This window comes from Echeneis naucrates, chromosome 23 (genome assembly GCF_900963305.1).
Source record: "Echeneis naucrates chromosome 23, fEcheNa1.1, whole genome shotgun sequence".
Lineage (NCBI taxonomy): Eukaryota > Metazoa > Chordata > Actinopteri > Carangiformes > Echeneidae > Echeneis > Echeneis naucrates.
In genome coordinates, this window is record NC_042533.1 from 9,069,124 (window position 1) to 9,093,977 (window position 24,854).

The 24,854-nt window shown below is 40.7% G+C and overlaps 1 protein-coding gene across 2 annotated transcripts in view; it reads left to right on the plus strand.

The window, feature by feature from the left end:
• The window catches only part of dock4b (dedicator of cytokinesis 4b), a 100,822-nt gene extending 76,736 nt beyond the window's left edge, over window positions 1–24,086 (plus strand). The window contains exons 38-53 of one of the 2 annotated variants that reach the window (XM_029494792.1): window positions 1,195–1,281; window positions 1,374–1,478; window positions 1,758–1,899; window positions 3,402–3,568; window positions 5,719–5,805; window positions 7,424–7,600; window positions 10,432–10,515; window positions 11,002–11,121; window positions 11,510–11,631; window positions 12,657–12,777; window positions 13,456–13,537; window positions 14,766–14,875; window positions 16,226–16,298; window positions 18,623–18,739; window positions 19,514–19,575; window positions 21,578–24,086. In XM_029494792.1, coding sequence (XP_029350652.1) covers window positions 1,195–1,281; window positions 1,374–1,478; window positions 1,758–1,899; window positions 3,402–3,568; window positions 5,719–5,805; window positions 7,424–7,600; window positions 10,432–10,515; window positions 11,002–11,121; window positions 11,510–11,631; window positions 12,657–12,777; window positions 13,456–13,537; window positions 14,766–14,875; window positions 16,226–16,298; window positions 18,623–18,739; window positions 19,514–19,575; window positions 21,578–22,033 — 2,112 coding nt within the window. In that variant the 3' untranslated portion in view covers window positions 22,034–24,086. The remainder of the gene's footprint in view (window positions 1–1,194; window positions 1,282–1,373; window positions 1,479–1,757; window positions 1,900–3,401; window positions 3,569–5,718; window positions 5,806–7,423; window positions 7,601–10,431; window positions 10,516–11,001; window positions 11,122–11,509; window positions 11,632–12,656; window positions 12,778–13,455; window positions 13,538–14,765; window positions 14,876–16,225; window positions 16,299–18,622; window positions 18,740–19,513; window positions 19,576–21,577) is intronic. The other variant, XM_029494791.1, reaches the window with a different exon arrangement.
• Window positions 24,087–24,854: the final 768 nt, after the last annotated feature.

A 24,854-nucleotide genomic window follows, 5' to 3' on the forward strand; every position in this document is an offset into this window, starting at 1 on the left:
AAATTTGAGCTCTGATAACAGATTGATAAGTGACTGTTAAATGGTGGGAATGTATCACATAGCTCTCATTGAGATTTATTTTTGAGCTGGCAACCTGCATAAATTCCTGAATGTTAAACGACAGGTGTCCAACATTATATATAATTGGTTCATTTAGAATAAAAGCATCTTAGCATACATATTTGTTCAGAATGAATACTCAGCAAAATGCAGCTGCAAGAGAATAACAGATGAGAGAACTGGAGTTCCCCACTTATTTAGTGAAGACCTAATGTCATTCACATTAAATTAAATCTAATCTAAAGAGGAGATTGGAGCTGTAAAATGCATAGAGCAATAAAAAGACTCACTTGCGGTCAGACATTTAATTTCTACCTGTCATGAACTGCGATGAGGGCTCGAGGCGTCAACGCCTCCTCGCTTTAATCAGATGAAACGCTGGTGGCTTTAATTAAAGCAGGATCCATATCTTTTCCAAAATATCCTACACCATTCCTCCTCAGAAATATTGTGGGGGGATGATGACTGCAAGACTGGCAGGAGAGGTGTGGCTACACTGGTGGTGTTGGTTTTAGGAAAGAATCAACCTTGAGACCTCAGCAGAGCTCAGGCGAATCAGGATACAGCAGCATGTGAGCTCCGAGGCTGTGCTTTTGTTTCTGTTACTCATAAAATATTGTTCCTCCCACGGCTCCCCTCTTTTGATTCCATCTCTTTATCCTACCATTGGTATTGTTTGACATTCTTGGGGAAAAGTGGCGTTATGGAAACCCTCAAAAATGACACCCATCAGCATACGTCAACATCAGCGTCCCCCGGTGAAATAACATAGCTCTGTAGAATCATTACAACTCCCTCGACACTCATCGTCCAATTTTCCTTCACAATCGTGAGCTGTGCCATCTGCCGTTGCTGCCACACGCCCGATTTCCAGTCGGCAAGAAAGGAAAGCCTTCTGTTTAATTAGGGTGGTGGCTAGGTGCTGCATTCACCTGCATGGGGAGGGTATATTTGACTCACCAGTGCCATCCAGTGGAGGTAAATTGGTGTTAGCATTGCCGCTGCAGAGTGAGGGACCCAGCTCACAGAATCAATTATGAGGAAAAAGTTTATGTTGGAGCCTTTGTACTTTTGTTATTATTGTTGTAATGCTGAAGACGTGGGGATGAGTTGCTGTGTTTTCTGCATTTCCAGTGTTGGGAGAATGGCATCATCCTCTGCAGGGAACTGGCTGACCAGTATGAGTCTTACTATGACTACAGGAACTTGAGCAAAATGAGGGTAAGTTATCCACATCACAGCAAAGCATTGAACAAAGCTGATGAGCATTTTTTTTTTTTTATATATAATACTGTCATTGTCTTCTCTGCTAGATGATGGAGGCTTCACTCTATGACAAGATTATGGACCAGCAAAGACTAGAGCCTGAATTCTTCAGAGTCGGCTTCTATGGAAAAAAGTTCCCTTTCTTCTTACGGGTAAATCTCCATGTTCCCTTTGTGACGTGAATATCAGATGGAACATAGAAAAATGTTCAGCCTTACTATAGAAGAAGCACACCGGCTGGAAGAATGAACTTTTCTTATATAAGACTCCTTCAGTGCGAGGTGACATTCAGCCGCTCCTGTTCAATACAATCTGATGATGTAACAGGCTCTGTCCTTGGTAGAGTGTTGCAGATGATGTTGCAGTTTCAGTATCAGTCCACTAGATGTCAAGCTGCCCCCGCGCTCTCCTCTGCTCCCCCTCCTCTGCAGAATAAGGAGTTTGTGTGCCGCGGCCATGACTACGAGAGGCTGGAAGCTTTCCAGCAGCGGATGCTCAACGAGTTCCCCCACGCCATCGCCATGCAGCATGTCAACCAACCCGACCAGACCATATACCAGGCAGATGCTCAGTGTATCCTATAAACGGAGCCAAATGCAACAATCATTTGTGGAAGTGTGGTTACATGCATCCACAATGAGCTTTTATAAGTCAAATGTGCAAAATTGCATACAAATGGACAGCAGCACAGTAAACGTACATATTAAACACCCAGAATGCATTTGGTTTGCAGACATATAATTGTCTGTAATGAACCGCACACAATGCTGTTTCTTATCCTTGCGAAGAGCCCATTTAGGGGGATGCACACGCATATCGCATTTCATATTAGGCAGCATGCAGTGTACACAATCTCATAATAGGAAATCTCAAACACACTCTTTTAGCATATAAGCTTGTATCTAAGAGCTAAATAGCGACTTCTTCAATTATTTACTTTGAAAAGGCTTTACAGCCAGCAGGGAGTGTTTGGAACACCATTTTGACCTGGATTATATCTGTCAGGCTTCACACTAGACACCCTAACCAGAATGCAGAAGATTTGGCTCAGGGTGAAAAACAGAAAAAAAAAACTAAATAATGTATTTCATGTGTATAGATTTTAATTGATCAGTCTACTGGATGCTCTATGTGGTGAAAATTTCAGCATCAGCATAGTGACTTTAAGTCTTTTTGTGTGACCGCCGCTTTTATGGAAATCATAATGACAGATTTGACCTAAATGTGCTGTGTTTAAAAGAGTAAACGAGGGAAAGCACTTATACACACATCCAAACTCCTAACTCTGACAGTTGACGTACCTAAATGAAGTGAGTGATGTGTGCTGCATGGAAAGCTGTACTCTTTCGTGCAGCAACTAAAATCATCCGCACAATATGGGGGCCCTTTGAATTATTCACACTAATGTATGGTACAAGTGTTGGCCTATATAGCGGAGGAGAGCAGGAAGAGCAGACTCACTGACGTAACAGCGCCAAAGGACAGAGAGAAATATTTAAGTTTGACTTCTCATCGCACAATTGGCTTGATCTATGTACTCCAGTGTTTGTCCGAATACAGCACTCACATCAGCACTCTGCTGTGTTATTCTCACATTATGCTAATCAACAGAGGCTCTCTCAGATCACTCATCCAGGTGCAGATCCTTGTCTTTCTCAGATTGTTCATCCAGCTGTAGATCCTTGTCTTTCTCAGATTGTTCATCCAGCTGTAGATCCTTGTCAGTCTAATATTGTTAACGCGTCTGTATATCCTTGTTGTAAACATTCAAGCATATTAATGTATGCATGTTAGCCATCCCGGCTAATGTTTCCCTGCTTAAATTGTTCATCAGAGCTGTTTTTCAGTCTTTTTTTTTTTCCTTCAGTGTAGAAATAGATTAAACCAAACCTAAAATATTCAACATTCCACATATAAAAGTGCACAAACGGAGACGTTCCTGCATGTCCCTGTTTGATTGCATCTGCGACTTCCCATGTTCTTTCAGGTCACTGAAGAATTGTTGTCTACTCTCGTCTGTAGTGCTTTCCCTTGTCCCTCTCTCTTGCTCTTTCCTTAACTTCCGGTGCTTGCAGATCTGCAGATCTATGCCGTAACTCCAATCCCAGAGAGTCAGGATGTGCTGCAGAGAGACGGAGTGCCTGACAACATCAAAAGCTTCTACAAGTTCAATCACATTTGGAGGTTCAGATATGACCGGCCTTTCCACAAGGGCACCAAAGACAAGGAAAATGAGTTCAAGGTACAGTCAGAAAAACAGAAAAATTCACCCGAAATACAGATGAATGAAGACAGCCGCTGACACATGAGGCACATGCAGAAAAAGGATGACAGATTCATATCGACGTTTGCTGTCATCTGTATCATTTTAGCCCCTTTTTCACCCCATAGAAATCTCAGCAACAAAATGTCTTGGTATTAAATAATTATTATTAAAGAATTTTAAAAATAACACATTCATTCTGATTAGTATTTTGTCACCGGAAACTGATGTGATACAGTTTGACCTCCTTCCCTGCCCTGCTCATTCACTGACTTTAAGACGGTGGGGCTTGTGATAGTTTGAACCTGCATCCAGGTTTTAGTCTGTGTAGCAAATGTTTTATTCCTCATGACTCCTATATTACTAATTATGTTAAAAAACTGTGGTGCGAGTGCACACGTTGACAGCCGCACACACCTTAAACGCATAATACACAGTCACAGGGTCATAAATATTCAGTATTAATATAAACCTATACACACAATCATTTCATTTGAGCTCCATTAAAGCATTTGGCCAGCTGAATATCTCTCACCCTCGGGTGGGCAGACTGTGCAAGCCTTTGCAAGGCAGCAAAGGCTTGCAGCTGCCCAGACTCATTGGCGTGATCTGTCACAATAAGAGAGTAAAGAAAGCGTGTTCTCCAAATTCAAAATAATTCAGTTTCTAGCTGCAGAAAAATAGTTTGCAGAAAGGTCAAGACTTTCATTCCTGTCAGTTTTTCATTTTAACTTCCTGCACTTAAACTGTAATACAAGCGGTGTTCAGGTGAGTTTCTTGGCCTTAAAAAGCTCAAAATCAATAAAGGGCAGCGGGTTTGTGTAGTGAGACAAAAGAGCCCTCTTTGACTAAAGGACAAGGGATCAATACAACGTGTCAGCACTCATCTGCTCTGCTGGAGTGTCCTTCAGCAAGATATTGCCTCCAAACTTAAATGACACTTTACAATATCAGCGTCTCGATCCCCAGCTTCATTTAGAATAAAGTAAAGGGATGTAGTATAAACATGAGAATGTACAGGAAGTGGACTATAAATAACTAAAAAAAAAATATCATGAACATTTGATTAATCAGTTATAAAAATTCATCAGTGTGATCAATGTCACCAGTAAAATTGAGCGCGCTTTTTTTGTTTTACTTTTTTACTTGACCTCTTAAATAATAATTGAGACAGTTGATCAAAACAGCCATTAAATAGAGCTTTACCTGATTCGTAAATCTTTTTATTTATTTGCCTCACTGTTTGCCAGAGACGACTGTGAATCTTTTAGAGGATTGTAAAAATACACATCACAATATCCCCCAAATCAAAGGTGGCACATTTTAATGAGCGTATTTTCTCTAAACAAGAGAAACGCAGGATATTTTCTTGCTCCAGCTTGTGAGGATATTCTGTTTTTATTTGACCTTTTAGATTATAAATAATTATAAATAAAGATTGTCAAAGGTCTGGCTAAAACCAAATATTTTAAGACACCACTTCCTGCTTGGGGAAATTATAATCAAAGTTTTCTGAAAAAACCACAAATTTTGTAGAGAATATTATCAAATCCTTAGCTGATAATGAATTTATTTGTTGATATGTTAAATGGTGTAAAATTGTTTCCAACATTTGTTTAAAGATGAATTTTTCAGCTGATTTTAAAATCATTATTGCTTGATTGTTTCAGGAAAGAATCACTCTAGCAAAACTACACCTATCCCCTAACTCCTTTCCGGTCCATGTTTATTCTTGATGTGTTTCCAACAAGAGGGAATGTTGCTGCACACACTCCTCTGTAAAGGGAATCTCTTTTGTTAATTGCCTGCAGTGAAAGCAGGAGTTTGCATAGTTTACATGTTGTCAGGATGACCTTGTGGGATGTTGGCATATCGAGAAGCACGTTGGCTGACAGGCTAAGAGTAAGTGGAGCATGAGTGATGGTATGAGATATAAGACATGACATCCCAACCTACACCTAAAAGTGGGTGTTTGGCAGTAAGTGCACTCAACATGTTTCCCTCAAACTATGTAGCATTAATTAAATAGCGTGTGCACATCAGGAATCAGTGGCAATGGAATATTATTTTTTTTATTTTTTTTATTTTTGCAAAGCAGCTAATAAAAAAGTATTGTGTGCTTGTTTCAGAGCCTGTGGGTGGAGAGGACAACCCTGACTCTGGTTCAGAGACTTCCGGGCATTTCCCGTTGGTTTGAGGTAGAGAAGAGAGAGCTGGTGAGTGGGTCCACCATGTCACACAAAGGGCACGGCCAATACACAAGTATTGATCCAGGTTATTACGTTGAAGAACAATAATGACCCAGGTCATGAGTGTGGCTATATTGGACACATTTTATTCCCTGCACTGGATATCTTGAATGTTGTGCTAAAAGTCAAATTGCTTTTGTTTGCTCACCAACCAATTTTTTCAAATTTTTGTGGTATGGATTTTTTCATTGTGATGTTTTTCCAATACTTTCTCTGTATTTTTCATCCGGAGTCATTATCGCATTTGACGTGATTTCATTTCAACACTGCATTATGTGCAGTGTTTGGTCATGTATCTTCCAATTCAGATCTGCAAGGAGTGGGACGATTTTAATGCTCATTTGTTCACCATATGCAAAACAAAACACAGTGTCTGTATCTGTTGGTCTAAGGCTGTATTCTTTAACACATAGCTGCTGAGCGTGGGGTGAAATGGTGTGGTTTGTGGAGTGCAATATCATATAAAATACAGAAGTTGTAAAAGCTTTATTAGCATGAAGATTAAGCTTTGTGTGAGAGAGGTAGGAAAAGCGAGAAGAAGAGATGTTGAATGAAGGGAAAGGAAGGGCTGCTATAATCATTCCTCTTATTTTAACAGAGGCTTATATTTCTAAATATATCCAACAGCAGTGATAAAACCACCGATATGAAAAAATTGAATCATCTCTCTCCTCATTTTTTTGGATTCATGGTTCGCAATTTTAGTGCTCAATGCAATTGCACTGATCGCTGTTATTTCCCCCTTAAACCAGGCAGCAGATCTCAGCAAAGAAGCTAAAAAGTTTCCAACTCAACAGCAAATGTGCTGAAGACATATATTTTCCCAGAAATTGGTGAAGACCAAAAACTGAGTTAAAAGGGGAGTGAAAGGGAAACTTGCAGACTGTTCAGTAACACAAGTGTCACAGTTTAAAGCATCTGCTTGATATGTACAAAAAGAAATTCTCAGGTTTGCTACACCAACTCGACACATTTGTTAATGCAAGTTACACATTGGTCTTCTGTCATTAGATTAAAAAAGTAAAACTGGGAATGAATACATTTGTTCTGTTTTTGCCAGGAGTACATTTTTCACAAATGTGTACTCTTAAAAACATTCAGACATGTTGAACATGTGCAACTTCTTTGTGAAAGGATTTACGTTTGCATTAATTCATTTGGCAGGCACGTTTATTCAAAGCAACGTGCTAGTTTTCCGTGAGAACAGCTCTTAGAATCAAGAAATCTAAATCAGTGTCGAAGAGTTCATGAAGCAATTTAGTATTGCAACTCCACAAAGTTCAGAAACACGCAAGAGATTAAAGAATCGCAGCTAAGATATTCTTTTTGTGCTTAATGTTAGATGCCATCTCCAAATAATGCAACTTAAGCTTTTTCCGTTTTCAGTACAGCCTTGATGAATGCACATTTCTTTGAAATGCCACAGTCCCACTTTTTTTAAAGGAGGCTTTCTTTGGTAAAGTGAAGTCTCCAAGCACAAACTGAGATAACTTGATTCATTTTAGTCAGTTTCTTCTTCCTTCCAGCTACTTTTAGTGCATGAAGAAATACGGTCCCTTTAAAAATCCTTTTCTTTACTTCACAGGTGGAAGTAAGCCCATTGGAGAACGCTATCGAGGTGATCGAGAACAAGAACTTACAATTACGCACATTGATCACTCAGTGTCAGAGCCGGCAGATGCAGAACATCAACCCCCTCACCATGTGCCTCAATGGGGTCATCGACGCCGCTGTCAACGGGGGGCTGGCCCGCTACCAAGAGGTATGGATGGAATGGTGGAGGATGAGGTTGGAGGGTTTTAGAGACCGAGGCAGGAATGGCATATGGATGACCTAATGATGCATGAAGGTGGGTTTTATCGCAGAAGTATGGACGGAGATGGTTTTGCAGAGGGAGGAGCGAATGAACAGATGGATGCACGAATGGCTGAGTGAAGGTTTGACTAAAAGGATAGATGAGACGAGAACGGGAGGGGGTGGAAGTGGGAGAATTAGATGGATGGTGATGGCGGAACGGCTAGATGGATGGGAGGTTTAGCCAATGGATACATGAATTGAAGGATGGATGTGGGGAGAAACAGAGGTCAGGTCAAAAAATGGCAGATGGAGGATTGGGGGAAGGGAGATAGAGAGACAGATAGCTAATAATGGCTGAAAGAATGAGATGGGAGTGTTTGTGCAGCTGCTGAGTTATACGCTGGAGTGGCAACAGGCAGACTTGTTGTAAAACACCGAAATATGTTCAATCTCATTGAAACACTGCTACATCTGCAGCTCCTACAAAAGACCCCTGATGGGAGCCAATTTCAGGACGGCATTATGGTGCAATTTCTTAACCAGGACGAGCACAGCTGATGAAAGAGACAACTAAAAATGTACTTAAGAAAATGGCTTTTACCTTCAACGAACTCAGTGGACTCAGCAGCTCGCTCTGCGTCGCGTAGCAACCGCCCCTCCACCGGGAGTGTGTATGTGATGGTGAATGTTCGTGCATGCGCATCTGTGTGGGCATATACTGTATGTGTGCATGTGTACCTGCGAATGTTTATTGGGTTTGTGCAGGAGAGCGTGTCTCTGTGTTGAAGTACCCTATTAAGGTTTGTCAGATGCTTCATAGAGCCAAAAAGGCCTTCAGGTCGCTGAAGGGCTCTCCACCTCTACCTTCATTATTTTGTTAACAAAAGGTAGCGCATGGAATCAGTTTGGGCTTCCAATGTCTTTGTGGAGGAGCTCTTTACTTTTTTACGCTGTTGGCACCATCATATATTTATTTCTATACATGGAAATCTATTAATAGGGTCTAACTGGGTGATTATTGGGCACCTCAACTTAATTTATCCATTTATAAACTGTATTTTCATGTGGTATGCAATAGAAAGTTTTCACAGCTTTCAATTACTCAGCGTAAGGTGGGCACAGATCAAGCTGTTTCTGGAGTACGTACATTATCACTTATACCAGCGCTCATTTTTCCTTTGAGAAGTATCACACACAGTGCCACACGGTCAGTCTCTAAATATATTCATTTTGCCACGTAATGCCGATTGACAGCTGTGGCAGTTTGGCTCAGCTACAAATGAAAGCGAAATTGTCATTCTCAATCTTTCGATTTATTGCCTGAGTTTGAGTTGAAACCCTCATGGAGGTATGTTGTCTGATTTATTTCCTCTCCCCCTCAGCACTGCATCTCTAATTGGACTTTTCTAATGATTAACTGAGCCACTCCATGGCGAGGTCTCACTCCCTGCAGCCCGATAAGAAATTTCCATCATTCATAGAAAATTATTGATTATTTTCACTTCCTTTTCTGGAGGTCTATGGGTGGAATTTCCTGCTGAAAAGCAGCACTTCTGTTTGGTGCTACCTTGACGGGATTGCGTATATAATTTAAAGGACAGCAGCTGCAAAAAACATTCTAATGCAATTAAATATGTTTCTTGTTTTCATTTTTATTGGTGTTGCATGGTTGAATAACAGGGAAATGTGATATTATTAAAGTGCTTGCAAATGTGTGCTATTTTTTATTGAAGGTTACCATCAAAGGATGTTTGTCTGGAATAATAACATTCTTTTTATTTTTTGTTGTTGAGCATTTGTTGTCTGCAAGACATAGTCACATGCATTTGTGATAGGGTGTTTGTGCGCGTGTGTGTGCACGTGTGTGCGTGCGTGTGCGTGTTTGTTGGCTCACATCTAAAGCATTTTAAGTATCATCGAAGCCTGTCTCTTTGGAGATAGACAGCTGTGTCCTTGGCAGACGAACTGTGCTGATCTCGTTTGCGAACTCCCTCTTTACCTTTCAGTTCTTTTTTGTGTTTCTGTCTGTGGCAGATTTAAAAGCAGATTGTGAGCGGGGCCCTTTCATCAGCAAGTCGAGTCTCCTCTTTGTATACCATGATGCAGATTGACAAGGATTTACCATAATCTGCAGAAATATCAAAAGTGTCTATGACATTGTAAACAGCAAGGATCTTGCCTTTAATCTATGGATGCAACAGACATAGTTAACATCTTTCAAAGCAGATTCACGCAATTTTTCATCTTATCTGTTTCTCCTTTGAGTTGCCTTTTTGAAAGAAATGTCTGGCAGAATGAATAGAGAGCACCATCTGAAAGCCATAATCAAGAAGTATGGTGTTTCCGTAGAGACATGATCCGCAACAGGAAGCATTGACAAAAGTTAACGTGAAAAAACACTTTTAAAATGAGACCACCTCGGCTCCTAAATCAAAGTATAATCACTCATTTGATTCCACAAACATCCATTTGGCGCAGTGTTTTTTCTATTTTAAGCATTTGTCTAGTTTTAGTCTGGTCCCTGAACTTTATATTAATATATCAACACAAAAACATATTGGATTAGAGTCTCACACCCCATTTAAGCTGGATGTTAGTTCACTCTGTTTGTTTATATGCGCCGTTTGTTTGTGAATGTTTTTATAGATTTAGCCAAGAAGAAAAAAAAAAAAACACAGATACTAATTCACTGTGTCAGCCCAGCGGGGACTCAGGTAACACTGCAGTGCTGAAAGCTCTACTGTTTCTGCTCCCAGTGTGTGCATAACAGATGTCATGCATTTTGTCTCCATGTAGGCCTTTTTTGTGAAGGACTATATTATGAATCATCCCGAGGATGGTGAGAAGATCGGGCGGCTAAGGGAACTGATGTTTGAACAGGTTGGTAGTAAGTTAGTCTTGTTCAAGTTTATCTTCCAACATGGAGACAGAAATAAATTAGATATCTAATTGATTCTTCACCTTTTTTGTAAATTCATTTAAATTAATTCAGTGTTAAGTATTAAAATCCTGTTTTTCTTCAAAAAATTATTATTTATTAATGCTCAACATCTGTTGCTGTTGCTGAACATCTGCAGTATAATAGATCAAAATAGAATGGTCAAGATTAGTTTGTTTGTTTGTTTTTTTTCCCATAACAATATGAACAAATTCTTTTAACAAGAATCAGCGGGTTATTTCGGAGGAGTAAGTAAAGCAAGAAAAAACTCAATTCAAAATAAGAGAAAAACCTCAAGATATTTCTGTGATTTTTCTCAAAATAGTAGGAGGAATAAAACATTTTGATCCTTCATTTGATTTTTAACTTTGTTTTAAAATGTACTTATTTGTAATATTCGTAGACATTAACCAGCTTTTGTTTCTCAGGCACATATTCTGGAGTACGGCCTTGCGGTCCATGAGAAGTTTGTTCCCCAGGATATGAGACCTCTCCATAAGAAGTTGGTGGACCAGTTTCACCTAATGAAATCCAGTCTTGGCATACAGGTAAGTCAGAGGACATGCACACGGAGACGCTCCGCTGCACTTTACAGAATGTATTCCTCAGGCTGCAAATTTGCTCAGAAAGGGATTCGAATCTCAGTTAAACAGGAGATATTTTGGTTAACGATGGTGAAACATGTAACAAGAAGATTAATATAATCCCGCTTATGTGACATCATTTTCTTCAAATGGTTAAGTGCAGTTTTTAATGGAAGCGCACACTGTATGTGACACCAGAACCCAACTCCTGTGTGAATGACGCCTTTAGTCCTCCCCTCATTAAACACACTTCCCTCTTCTGTATGTGCGTCTCTTTTATTTATGCACCTCATGCTGGCATGAAGAGGCATTTAATCATGCGCATTTCCTCTTCTCCAATTTGAAACTGCAGGAGTTTTCGGCTTATGTGCGTGCGAGCCCGGTGCACTTCACCAACGGGAGCCCGCGACCATACAGGAACTCTGTGCCCAACATCATTAGCCCAGATGGAGGCAGAGGGATTGTCAGGCGGAGGTGACACATTTTATTGGCTGCAGTTGTTCTGTCTTTGTGTAATGACTTACTTTCTTACATGTTTGATTGCATAATAAAGGGCAGAAAATATTGCTTTTAAAAATTTCAGTTATGTTATATTCGTGTTTATGTTAAAGATGAGGAGAGCTATTTTACTTAAGTCTCAGGATTTTAATGTTGTCATTTAAGGTCTCACTTTCCTTTGTTTCCTTTCTTTGCTGACATCAGTGTTCACCTGAGCTGGCTCCCCCCCCCCCCTTCTTTTCCTTTTTTGTCTTCCAACCTGACCTCCAACACCACACTCTGCGCCTTTGCTCTCGTCTTCTTTCAGTCTTTACTGGTGTGGCTCCCTCTGGGCATACAATAGGTGGGGGTGGAGGCTGGCACCCACAGGGATATTTCTGTTGGCAGACTGAGAGAGAGGGAGCGAGTGTGTGTGCGTGTGCGTGTGTGTGTGTGTGTGTGTGTGTGTGTGTGCTTGCGTGCGTGCGTGTGTGCGTGTGCGTGTGAGTGTGTGTGTGTTGATGTGACCCTGCCCCTCTGTCTACCTGCGACATTCTGCCTCCACTGCCAGATCCCAGGAGGCACAGCCACACAGACAGATACAGACACACACACATTACCTTGGTCTGCAAGTGACATTTTGTGTTTTGCTTGTTGTTGCTTGTGGGTTGTTTTTTTTTTTGTTTTTTTTTTTTTGTCTTTTTTCTCCAACACCAAATAAGGTTAACATTCATTTTATGGACTCCTGCTTTAACCTTTCTTAGGAAAAAAAAACAAAAAACAAACCTTTGTATTAGTTCAAAAAACCTGATAAAATGCTTGATTGTGGATTATTATCTTCTCATCTGACATTTTCTCCCTTTTCCCCCTCCCTGCCTGATATTCTGTTGGCCTTTCTGCGGTCTGTGATTTTTTTTGGGTGAGTGAAACTTGTCAAGAATAATGAAACATAACAGCATAACTTGTCTACATTTACCAAAGCCATCACACCTGTCTGTCTCCATGTGTCTCTCAACCCCCAGTCCTCTCAGCTACCCTGCGGTGAATCGCTATTCCTCATCCTCTCTGTCATCTCAAGCCTCCAATGAAGTCAGCAACATCACAGGCCAATCGGAGAGCTCAGATGAAGTCTTCAACATGCAGGTAATCTCCCTCTCTCTCTCTCTCTCTCTCTCTTTCTCTCCTGCTTTCATGCACACACACCCAGGCAGCCTCTTATATCTTCTCACACTCTCACAAAGGCCCTTAAAGTAACAGATTGAGTCCACTTTCCAACATTTGCCCTTCTGTTCCCTACAGATTTCACTAGTAATAGTTTTTAATCTACCTTCTCTCTGTTCTGGCCTCGTTTCTCTTCTCAGCTGACCCTTTCTCTTTATCTTCCTCTGTGCTTGTTTGGAGATTCATCGAGCCAAATAAATTGTCATGATTATGCCAAATAAGGACACAGTTCTTCACGTGGTCTGTCAAGGGAGGCAGCTTGAGTTCGCCAATAAACTAAACTAGATTTGGCCAATTCCAAAAGCTGCTGACATCTCCTGGCAAGGTGTCTGCCACACCTGGCAGGACTGGAACAACAGGGAGGAGGAGAAGATCAGAGGGGAGAGGGATCAGACTGAAGCTATTACAGTATAATATCTGATCACCTTAACGCTTTATGCCTCAGTGACAGGCTTGAGATGTCAAACGCACACCTCATCATCTTTATTCTTTTGATGACAGAGATAGTTCAATGGCCAGAAAAAGATGTGCAGTGGCATGGTGACTTTATCACAGTGATGATAATAATACAGTAATTTCTGTTGTCTGTCCCACCTACAGCCCAGTCCGTCTACCTCGAGCCTCAGCTCCAACCATTCTGCTTCGCCCAACGTCACCAGCTCAGCCCCCTCTAGTGCCAGAGGTGAGACTGAGTGTCTGCAGAAATCCTCATTTTGAATTGTTATACGCTGTCAGCTTTTAGCTGGTTGTTCAGTCCAGAGGGGATTGCACAGGGGAAGAAAGAAGGCGCAGGTTGGGCAGGACGTGGCAAGCACAAGGACTGAAATTTTGACCTTTTAATGGCATGATGTTCTCTCAAACCATCAAAGCATCCTGCCTGGTGAGGTGAGCGAGGTCAGATGACGGCGAGAGAGGGAGGCGGGGAGCAGGAAAAAAAAAAAAAACAGACAACAATGAGAAGGGAGGCTTGGATGGAAAGTTAGAGAGTGAAAAATAGAGAGAATATGAAATGAGCTGAGATGAAAAATGAAATTGGTTGAGACGCTGAAGCAAACGCTATTGAAAGAAACATGGAAAATTCGAGAGAGCTAGAGTGTGTAAGGGATGATTGCAGCTGTGTGGAGTATCCCTCTTGGACCTAAATACAATCTCCTGTCCAGTCTGGGACTCTGCCGTCCAAGCCCTGCTCTCCAGCACGGTGTGAATATCTGATGCCTTCTATGTCCGCCCTCTTATCTTGGTGTGTTCAAATGTGCAAATGTGTTTCTGCCCAATCCACATCATAAAAAGTAAGAAAATATGGAGACATTTATGGAAGCGTATACACTCCCCTTTGGCAAGCTGCTGGCTGCGGGCGTCACCCTTATAAAGTGGCCTCTGTCTACCCATAAAGCCCGTGGAGAATTATTGCCTGTGTGGTCTTATCTGAATGAGAGCCAGCGATGGGTATCTCATCCTCATATGATAGCCTTCCAAGTGCTATCATATTCACTAATGGATCAAAATCCATACAGTAGCTAATGCCAGATGAGGGGACGCGCTGCGAAAAAGGTGTGAGCAAGTGTTTCCTCTTTTTTTATTTTATTTTTTTTAGCACTATTGACGCGCTACATATGTTTCCGTGTCGAGGCTTAGCACGTCTCCCTGGCAGGCGTGACTGTCCAGTCTAAGCGGGGAGGGGGCGGGGGATGGCTTGTGGGCCATTTATCATGTCGTGTAGCCAGTCCACTGAAAGATTTGGTGCAGAGGCTTAGAGGGAGATTGGCCTTTGCTGATTTGTGGCCAGGGTTTGTGGGTAATAGTGTAACACGTTGCTGTTATATGGTCCCTTATGTGCTTTCACAAGCTCTTGTGTGGGTTTGTGCGCCTGTGTGGGTTAACGCTGTGACATCTTGTAATGCTTACACCAGGTTCACCCCAAATGGCAGAGAAACACAAGCATTCCAGGGAGAATGCCTGTTTGTCTCCGAGAGAGAGACCAGTCAGTGCCATTTTTCCCAACCCCTTGGACCCTGCACAGGTAACACACAAACGCACACACACACATAATGCACGCGTGCAATGGGTGGTGTGCAGTGTATATATAATTTTATTTAATGTGGATTGAGCTATGTTTCTTTTATTGCAAATGGATGAATTTTTATTGTCAAGTTTAATAAGGTGCAGCATTCAGTTGAGGTAGGTCGAGTGCCGAGTAACAGACGTTATCATGGAAAGGACATTATGAAATAATGAATCGGGGATAAGCAACCCAATATGAAAATTATATTGTATCGTAGTAGCATACTATAAAATATACATTTCTGGAGGTTTTGGAGGGTAATGGAGGAAGAACGCAGATGATCATTAAGTCCTCCTGTTTATTATTGTGCAATTTTGAAAAAGACAAAATAATAAGTGCATTTTTATTTTCATTTTTTTTAACACTCAGTACCTCGCAGGCTTGTTTATCCTGCTGCCGCACAGTGCATGCTGTGGCAGAAAACAAGGTCACCTTCGTATTCCACCACAGATATTAATGTATGACCTCTGTCTTGAAGAAAAAAATATGCCTGCTAGCTGAAGACACGTGTCGTACAGCTTTTTGGTACCTGAGAATTGCAGTAATTTAAGAGCAGTCTATATTTTATGTTTGTGGTATGCTTTTCTTTCCTCTTTCTTTTTTAGAAAACACTTTTAAGTACGGCAAGCGAATGTTACCACCATAACAAGAGCCAACGATGAGTTCAGTTCTATAGTTGAAAAGTAGTATGTAATCACAGCAGCAAAGTTGCAGCGATAGAAAAATATTGTATTTTCTTTCCAAGGCTGTTCATCTCTAACAGTCAGTGCTGCTGCTGCAGTTCACCTGTCTGTGTTGTGTTTAGCAGTCTCAAGCCTTGAATTGATGCTGTGAGGCCAAACAATTACTCCAGCCTGACGAACTGGTTCCAGCAATTAGCTGCTAATGGAATATTGATTATTACAAACATTGATTATCTGTATCATCTGGACTGTATTTAGAGAAACTAGTAAAAAAAAAAAAAAAAAGAAAAGAAAAGAAAAAACATCTCATTTGTTTATTTTGGAGAATGGAGGCAGAATTGTTTACTCACTCATACAAATATCACATTGCTCCTCGACATAAAGGTCACTACGGACTCAATGCTCTTTCCCTCTGCCTGTCTGACTCTGCTGCTGTCTATATCTTGCTCTGCCTCGTCCATTGAATTTGTCAGGGAAAAAAATTTCACATGGTATTTGTTATCTACCGTCCAATATTCAATTATTCACCTATCCTGAAACGTGGCATTTACTAAATTTAAATCACAAATACAGTCTCCTGCTGCATGTATCTGAAAGTATTTTCGCCTTATTCTTCTGTATGCAGAGAGCTCCTCCTCATCAGATAGGCGATACCACTCTACCGAGGAGTGACCCCAACCTCTCAGCACCCGACAAAGGTAAAACACAATTTAGCACATTTTACACATTTCACTTTCACGCACTGACTCCCATTCAACAGCATCAGAAACACTGAGGGAGCCCCTCCGGCACAATAGCATTGGCAACATGCATAGATGCTTTTCATTAAATCCATCAGTGTAGAATTTTAATATTATTGTTTTGTTTTTTTCCCCTGTGCCCCTTATTGTTATTCATCCAGTCTCCGGTATAACTCCTCACAGCATGCAAAGATTAACCATGACTCCTGGAGAGTTGTTTTTTTTTTTTTTTTTTAACAAAAGCTGTGTGGAGTCCAACAATGCAGCTCGATCACTCAGTGATGCTTATACTGCCATCCAATGTGATCAGTGTCATCTCTCCAGGCATGCAGTGTGTGTGAGGGTTTGACCACAGACTGACTGGAGACATCTGTCTTCACACAGCTAATATAAAGGGGGCTCATCAGAATTTCTGCACGCACACACACACAGAAACACATTAACTTATGCGCATTAACTTACACATATGTTGCATTACACTTTCCTCTGACTCCTAACCAGACATGCCAATCATCTTCCAACATTTCCTCTTGCCTCAGATTAAAAGACTAAGAAAATGGCAGGTGCTGTCTCTGCAATACTAATGGATATGTGTGACATTTGTATAATTTTTGACCACCCAGGTTGATATTTTTCTCAGTATAACCGAGGAAAAACATTGCATTTATATGAAAAGATACGCCTATGCGGTTTTCTTTCTTTGAGTGGGGCACAAAAAAAGCCAGCTCTCAAAGCAGTTTGTGAAGTAATTAAGGAGGTAGGAGGAAGAGACACTTTAAAATAAAGAGGGAAGTGTGTGGATGTGATGATGTCCTTGTGACTCACACAAAAACACCTTTCCGTGTGAGTCAAGTGTGAAACAATGCAGTGAGAGATAGATGAACTGCCGCAATATGGTGACATCGCACCTTTATACGAATGACAATGAGAAAAGGTGCAAGAATTTACACAAAAACTGTGATTGTATCAGCGTGTCGTGTGTTGCATCTTCAGTGATGAACTTTTAGCTTTAACTAGATACTCATAGCAATATAACACTCTCTTAGTTTGTAGTTTGACATGTAGCAACAGAAAATGATCTTCCTCACCATAGTGGAGTTCAAAGGCCGAGAACCCAGACTATGATTCAAAATATGGTGGCTGATCCAAAAAAATCTGAAATGTCTTCTCTGTCAGACTTCCAAGTGTTTGTGAGAGATTTCTATCAAAAGTAATTTGTTTTCAATGAAATTGTATTATTTTGTATTGTTTTTTTTCCTTTGTTTTTCAGTGATATACATTCACATGCTTAAGTTTGCCTTTGGACAGAACAAAAACATTATTTCTCTGTATCTATAACCTTTAAAAACAAATTAAATGTTTGATAAAAAAGAACACAAGTAAAGTGGGAAAATCGGGTGAATGGAAATTTGAAGGAAGCTCGTTAAACATCCTGCATGCATCACCCGGGTCAGTTTGTACCCCACCCTCGGCCAGTGTGAACTGGGATTGCCTCGAACAACCCCTGAGACCCGGAAACAGATAAGAGATAGAAGATGAATGAATGAATGAATTGTAGTTGTTCTCGAAAAAAACAAAAAAACAAAAAAACAAAAAAAAACACCCAAAATGGATTCAATGAACTTATCCACTGCATCAATGAGAAAGTCTTCCCAACAGCTATACAGCATCAAACATGTTAAGCAAATGCCTTCAAGCAACATATATTTGCATTGACGTGAACCTACATTCAAGCCCTTTAAAGGTCTCAGTAATTCTGAGTAGAGGAGGGAGGAAGCTGCATGATGACGTTAAGTCCACATGATAGGTCGACAGAATATCAAAGTTTAAATGGGAGACAGTGTCTTTATTTGCTGACCACCAAACCGATGGTCTCGTAAATTTCCCCCTCTGTGGGATTGCACCTGCTCCACAACCTTATCTTTACTTTAACTACAATTACAGCTGACAGCATAAAAAGGCCGGGCTTCAACAACTGAGCATACAATTAGCACAGACTTTTTTAAAACTGAACAATGATGAAATGACTTGAATGTGACTGAAATCTAAGCTTCAAATACTAACATCAAACATTCAAACCCACCACAACGAAATTAAAGCCAACATTTTTAGGTATGATTGCGGCTGGTTGTGTTTTCAGTTTATTTGATTGTGGCCATGCAGACAATGTTCGCAGTTCATCCATTTCATCTGCATTCACTGTGTTTCCTGTGTTCTCCATGCTGTTTTGTGCTATCTCATAACCTGTTATGTGATTTGCGATGTTTCTGTGTGCTGTAAAGTGAGACCCACACCCAGTAGCTGGAGCCTAGACAGTGTCAAAGAGGGCGGCCCATCCTTCTCTGACTCTGTTGGTAAAATGCTATGTCCTCCTGTACCTCCTAGGCCACCGTACTCAGGTAAACTGGCCTATTACAGTCAATTATCCAGTGAAGAATGGTACTAATCTTCCTTTCTGACTATTGACACCTGGTGCATTCTCCACTTCCTCTTGGCATTTTCCCATCTGACACTCTCAGCTGTTGTTTCATTTCTTCTGCTTGCACACATGACGCCAGCATTGTCCTTCAATAGCCAGTAGAGCCGATAAGATTTCCTGGTACGGGACGTGTTAGTTCAGCTGAGAACAAGTCTAAAAATCTCTATAGACTTTGAGAAGGCTGAAATCAATCCCAATTGAAATTCCAGTCAATTTCCAGATTTGTAGTTTTTCCTTTCAGTCCCCCTTTTAGAAAATCATGTCATTACATCTCAACTACAGTTTTCTCCACCATCAGCCTAAGCTGCGAATTAGTTATTTACTTTTTTACAGATGCAACAGACTGGACTCATTCCCTCCTACTTTCTGATGTATTCCACTGCCCGCCAGCTTTCTAGGCAAATGGTGTGAATTATTATTTTTTTTTTTTACCCTGTTTCGCCTGCCCCCATTGCGTAGAGCAGTAACAGCTGTTGGATATAGAAACAGCTCAAGGCAGCTGAAAGGACCAGCAGAACATCAGTGTGGATTTGATTCATTGACGCTTTAAGCAACTGGCACTCTCGTCTCCATGTGTGTATGTTTGCATGACTCATGCTGTGTCATCCTGGCAAATAGAAGAAAATGCTCCTCTCGTTTGAACTTGCCCTCTTTTCTCTCCATCTCTCTCTCTCTCTTCTCTTGCTGTCAGCAGGCTCCTCGGCGAAAAACATGAGGTCTCAGTCCCCTGTTCCCACATCCAGATCGCCACAAAAGGTTGGTTATGTTACAGTCACTCACTTCCTCTGTCCGTTTCTTCTCAGTTTGGGCTTAGTTTCTTTCTATCCCTGAGACAGCCTGACCTTGCTTAGTGACAGCCTCGGGGCCTTTATCCTGCAGTGCTAATGTCTTACCGACAAGCTCCAGGGTCTTTATCCGACTCTCTGTCAACCGTGAGGTTAGGGAGCTGTGCATTACTGTTCACTGAAGCTGCTAACTGTCCCAATGCTGCTGATTTTGGAGTTTTTACGGCATGACTGGGCCCTGAAGTGGACCCAAAATGGGATAGCTAGAGGGCATTCATTGTATTAGCTAAATGTACACCTGGTAGACACCAAGTGTCGTCCCATGCCTTTAATTCCTGCTCTGAGAGGACGTTGTCTAGCCTACTCACTAAAAGTATGCAAAGCAGGATGGGTGTATTCACCTTCTGTATTCACACTTGCCATTGAGTCTGGATTTTCAAGCATCTTTATTTTTTTCCTTTACATTAATTTTCCATGAGCTTTAGATAGCGTTCCCCACAGCATTTCTTAACTGAGATGTATTGAAACAAATTTATAATATCTCTGACTTGGAGTGTTTCTTTTGTTTGTCTACAGACAACTGATTACTCTTGCTTTGTCTCTCAGCCGTGATTTATTCTTAATGAGCCTTCAAGCAGTTAATACCAGTCTGCAGAAGCAGGCGAGGTCCAGGAAAGGTTAAGTAAGCACTGAATCCCTTAATGAGGGGAAAAGGTTGTTTTCAAACTCTGCTGAACCAAACCCTCTCTCGCTCTAACTCCTATCATCTCCATGAGTTTGTTACAAACAATAGTATTAAGCCCACCGCTTCATCGCAGGTGTGATCTCTACTTACAGGCGACAACTACGAAGAGTGTGTGTGTGTGTGTGTGTGTGTGAGTGTGAGGTGGAAAAACGAGAGAGCAGAGCACAGAAACCCTGGTAACCAAAGTGTGAGTGACAGCTTGGCACTCAGTGTGCTCTGTCAGTCAGACCGGTGTGTGTGGTTAGGTGTGTGCCCAGCACCACATTCATTTGTGAGGATGCCTGGGGCGAAGTACCAAGCTGCCCATCACAGCACAGCCAGACACGGTTTCTTCGTCGACTTCCAGCAGGCCACACTACCTAGCACACAAACGCGCACACACAAGTACACTCAGCCAGTGCAGCCAGGGGCCCATTACCACGCGGCAAACCCAAGGACAGGAGTGAACCTGCGGAAAACTTATGGCTACAGACTGACAGGTCTGCACGTACACATCTACGGAGCTAGAAACGATATCTCAGCAGCAGCATCTCTTTAGAAAACTGCTTTTTGGCGCTGTATAAAATATACTGTTCTTATCATGCGATACCAAATGTGAGGAGGTGAGCCCAGCTGTGCATGTCAAATAAATCCATCTTGCACCATTAACAATGCAACCTTACTAATCAATTTTATATGGCAATAGATCCAATTAAGTATTCCCAGATATAATGGAAACGTGGTGTAATTGGGTAAAAAAAACAAACACAAGACATTTTGATGAGCGATCTGATTGTTGAGTGGGAAGTGCAGCATATTGTGTTTTTTCGTCTCAGTGCACAGAGCCGGTTGATGGAATGGAAAAACCTAACCCTCTTAATCTGTTCACTAAATCTCCTTCTTTTAAAAAGAGAGTTTTATTGTTGACTTTAGGCTGGATTAGCAAGCACGTTGAGACTGAATAGAAGCTGCATACAGTATCGGACGATTGAGAAAATATCTACTGTGATAATTTGTTGTAATAATGCATTAATGGTACCTGCAACTTGAAAACCAGGACACCAAAACAGGCTACATGAGATTACATAAAAATATTCCTGAGTGCTTCTTTCTTTGGTTCTTATGGAATATTAAATAATATGTTTCATTTGAAGGTGGCATGAGCCATAAAAGTGTGTTCAGTTCAAATTTTGCCTGTAAACAAGACATGAAAAATAACATGATTTCTTGCAATTTTCTGTCCCACTAGACTACAGTGCCACCTTTCACTCCATCGCCCACTGAGTGCCAGTCTGCCAGCCTGGTGTCCAGCTCTCCTGTCCTGTCTGGCAGCTACAGCAGTGGTATCTCCTCCCTCAGTCGCTGCAGCGTATCGGAGGCGTCGGGCACCGAACTGCCTACAGGTGACCACCCACCCCACCCGCTGCCTCCGCCCACCACCCTGCCAAACTCCATCTCCAGCAGCTCAGACGAGCCAATCCGTAGGGAAAACAAGACACCCCCTCCCTACAGCGTGTATGAGAGGAACAACCCGCGCAGGCCTGTGCCACTGCCCCATAGTCTGTCCATCCCCCCACAGACGGACCCCCCGGCCCTGCCGCCCAAGCCTCACCAGCTCCGTACGGGCAGCATGAAGCTGGATGGAACCTCCGACCCTCGAGTCCCAAGACCGAGGCCTCTGCCCAGGAAGGTGTCCCAGCTATAGATGCTGGTTAAATGATCAAGTCTGGGGGGCTTGTGGAAGAATGGGGAAGAAACACACTGGCGTAATTTGCACTTTTCTACTGGGCACGCTCTTGTTTTTTGTGATCTTCAGTTTGGCATTCCAGAGCTAAACTCCTATTAAAGACACAGGCCTATAGATTAACCGACAGTCAAAAAACTGAAGTAACTATCAGATAAATAAAGTTTCTTTTTGTATTTACTAGAGGGCATTGCATTGACTTTGACTTGGTCATTCCGCACTTTTAGCTCTCGTATGTACAGTAGGTCGCCACGGTCCGTTGCAACAAATGTTTACCAGAACACTCTAGAAAAACACAGTTTTGATAAATGTAATAATCTCAAATATATGTATATTGGTATATATGAGAATTGTTTTTGCCTTAAGTATTGGAAACAGAGTCTTTTATCCGTGAGTCTTGCACGTTTTTCATTTTTTTCTTTCTTTTTTCTTTTTTACTCAGTGCATCTGTACTTACTGTATGGCTAAAAAGGTGCTAGAGGCCTTGAGTATGCATTTCAGTCAAGTGTAGAAGACACGGGTGTGTTCCCATACTCATATCCACACAATAGTCCAAAAAAAAAAGTCTAATTTCAAATAAAAATTGTATCTATATTTTTTGCCAGCTTTCCCGGTAAATATTCTGGCATATTTATGAAACAATATATTGAGTTGTGGTGTGGTAATGTTGATTTGTGTTAATAATAAAATCTGGATTCTGAAAGAAAAGTCTGGCCAAACATTAATGCATTTGCTGGAGATTGCCATTGGCCATTGCCATTAATGTGAACACACCCTTATCCTGCTACATGATGTAAATGACAACTGATCTTTGTGGGGGAGGGGGGGGGGGGGTGACCATGTTTTGTGCCAAAGGAAAATGTACAATGTGCTGTAAAGAAACTTTCTTTTTGTTTGTTTTTTTTTTTAATCTGGGAACTGAAGAAGTTCAGTTTTGACAAGAGGTTCAGAAATGCTCAGCTCAAGAGACATTTTTAAGAAAATGTCTTTAAAATGATTTCACCCACACATCCTAATTAAAATGCAGTTTGGTGATCACGTGTAACATTAGACAAGCACAAAAAAAATTTACTATTCATATTATGACAAGTACTGTTACTATGAAGTATCTATGACAGAGCAGTAATTGGAGTAGAGTTTATTTGTCAGCAGTGATCTGACACTCTATTGGAAGAATCTTTACAAAAGAATCATTGTCACCTATTTGTAGAAATGAAATTTACTTTTGGTTGAATTAAAAATAAGAATGGAAATGAGTAGACTGTACTATGAAATGTTGCATTGCATTTGTTGCAGTGAAGTGACTGGCAGATTTCACACAGATATGTAAAATAGTCAGCATTTTGGCATAAGATTAATCATATTCGTCAATCTAAAATTTTTTTTTTTTTGAGGGGTAGCTTTAGTATTGTTTGTATGTTTCATTTTTGTATGGTTAATTTACTTTTTGATTTGTTGTGAATTTTTGAGATTAAATATTCAACTTAATCAGTACTTGAGAACCTGTAAATTATATGATGAGATTAATGTAAGTATGCCAAATATAAAATTTGTGTATTACAATTTATGTAAATATTTTGTTTTTAACAAAATGTAGCTATAACAATTTACAGCTTTGAATGTAATGTTGAAGCAGCAAACTATTATTATAAATGTTCAAACTTTTATGGTTTTGTGAGTGTAGAAAAACTAAGATGATGCATAATGACACCTAACACATTTACAAGTTCAATAAACTGCCCTATATAATACAAACTGATAAACAGATTTCTACCTTCAGATTTGGGATACAAGTTTGTCTTTAACGGTGTGTTGAAATTTCAAAGAGAAGACACCTACTTTCGCAAAAGCTTCAGTTTGACTTATGATTTCGGATGTCTCACGAACAAATGCGTCTTAGTGTTTGTGGGTAGGAAGGTAGCTAATGTGGTTCGGCTTTGATATTCCAAATCTTCAAAAGATGGCTTATCTCATGTAGGCAATAACACGAAAACCATGGGGGGGAAAACAAGAATAAAATACAAGATTTGGAGAAATCTAGTGGGTGAATCCAGTTCTGTGAACACACTTTTGTATTTTTTTATTTTTTTAATATATATCTTTTTTAGTATTGGAGTAAAGATTAATTATTATACATATTAATCATTCACATTTGGGGATTTAAAAGATGATGGATGAAAAAACAAATCAAAACAAAAAATGCTAATTAAAAAATGTATTTCATATAAAACAAGTTAAAACCCGTTTGTTCTTAATTTGACAAAGATTTAATTGACATTGTCACCAGTCTAACACATACAGACAAACAAGCATTCCTGCTCACAATCAAGCCTACAGGACATTTATAGTCACCAATTAATATTCATTTGATCTGTTAGAGGAAGCCCAAGTATTCAGGGGGAAGCCATGTATGCAAACATCACACAGAACGGCCCCAGGCCCAGGAACTGAAGACAGATCCCTCTTGGTGCGAGGGGACAGCACTAATCACTGGGCCATCATGCTGCCTGAAAAGCAAAGGGATTGGCTCAGCACCTAAACACAAGCACCCAAAGGCCACACCTTAATGAAATTCAGCCTTAATAAATGCTATTTACGCCTGTTCCTTCCTTGACTTCTCAGATGTGTCTACAAATCTTTCATGAAAAAGGTAAAGGAATCACTAAGAGATCGATTTGACTTTATAAATATTCACAGCATATATGTAGATGAACAGGAAGGAAGTAGTGTGTAAAATATCTGAAATATGGGATGTTCTTAACCCTACATTGCTCTGGTTCTT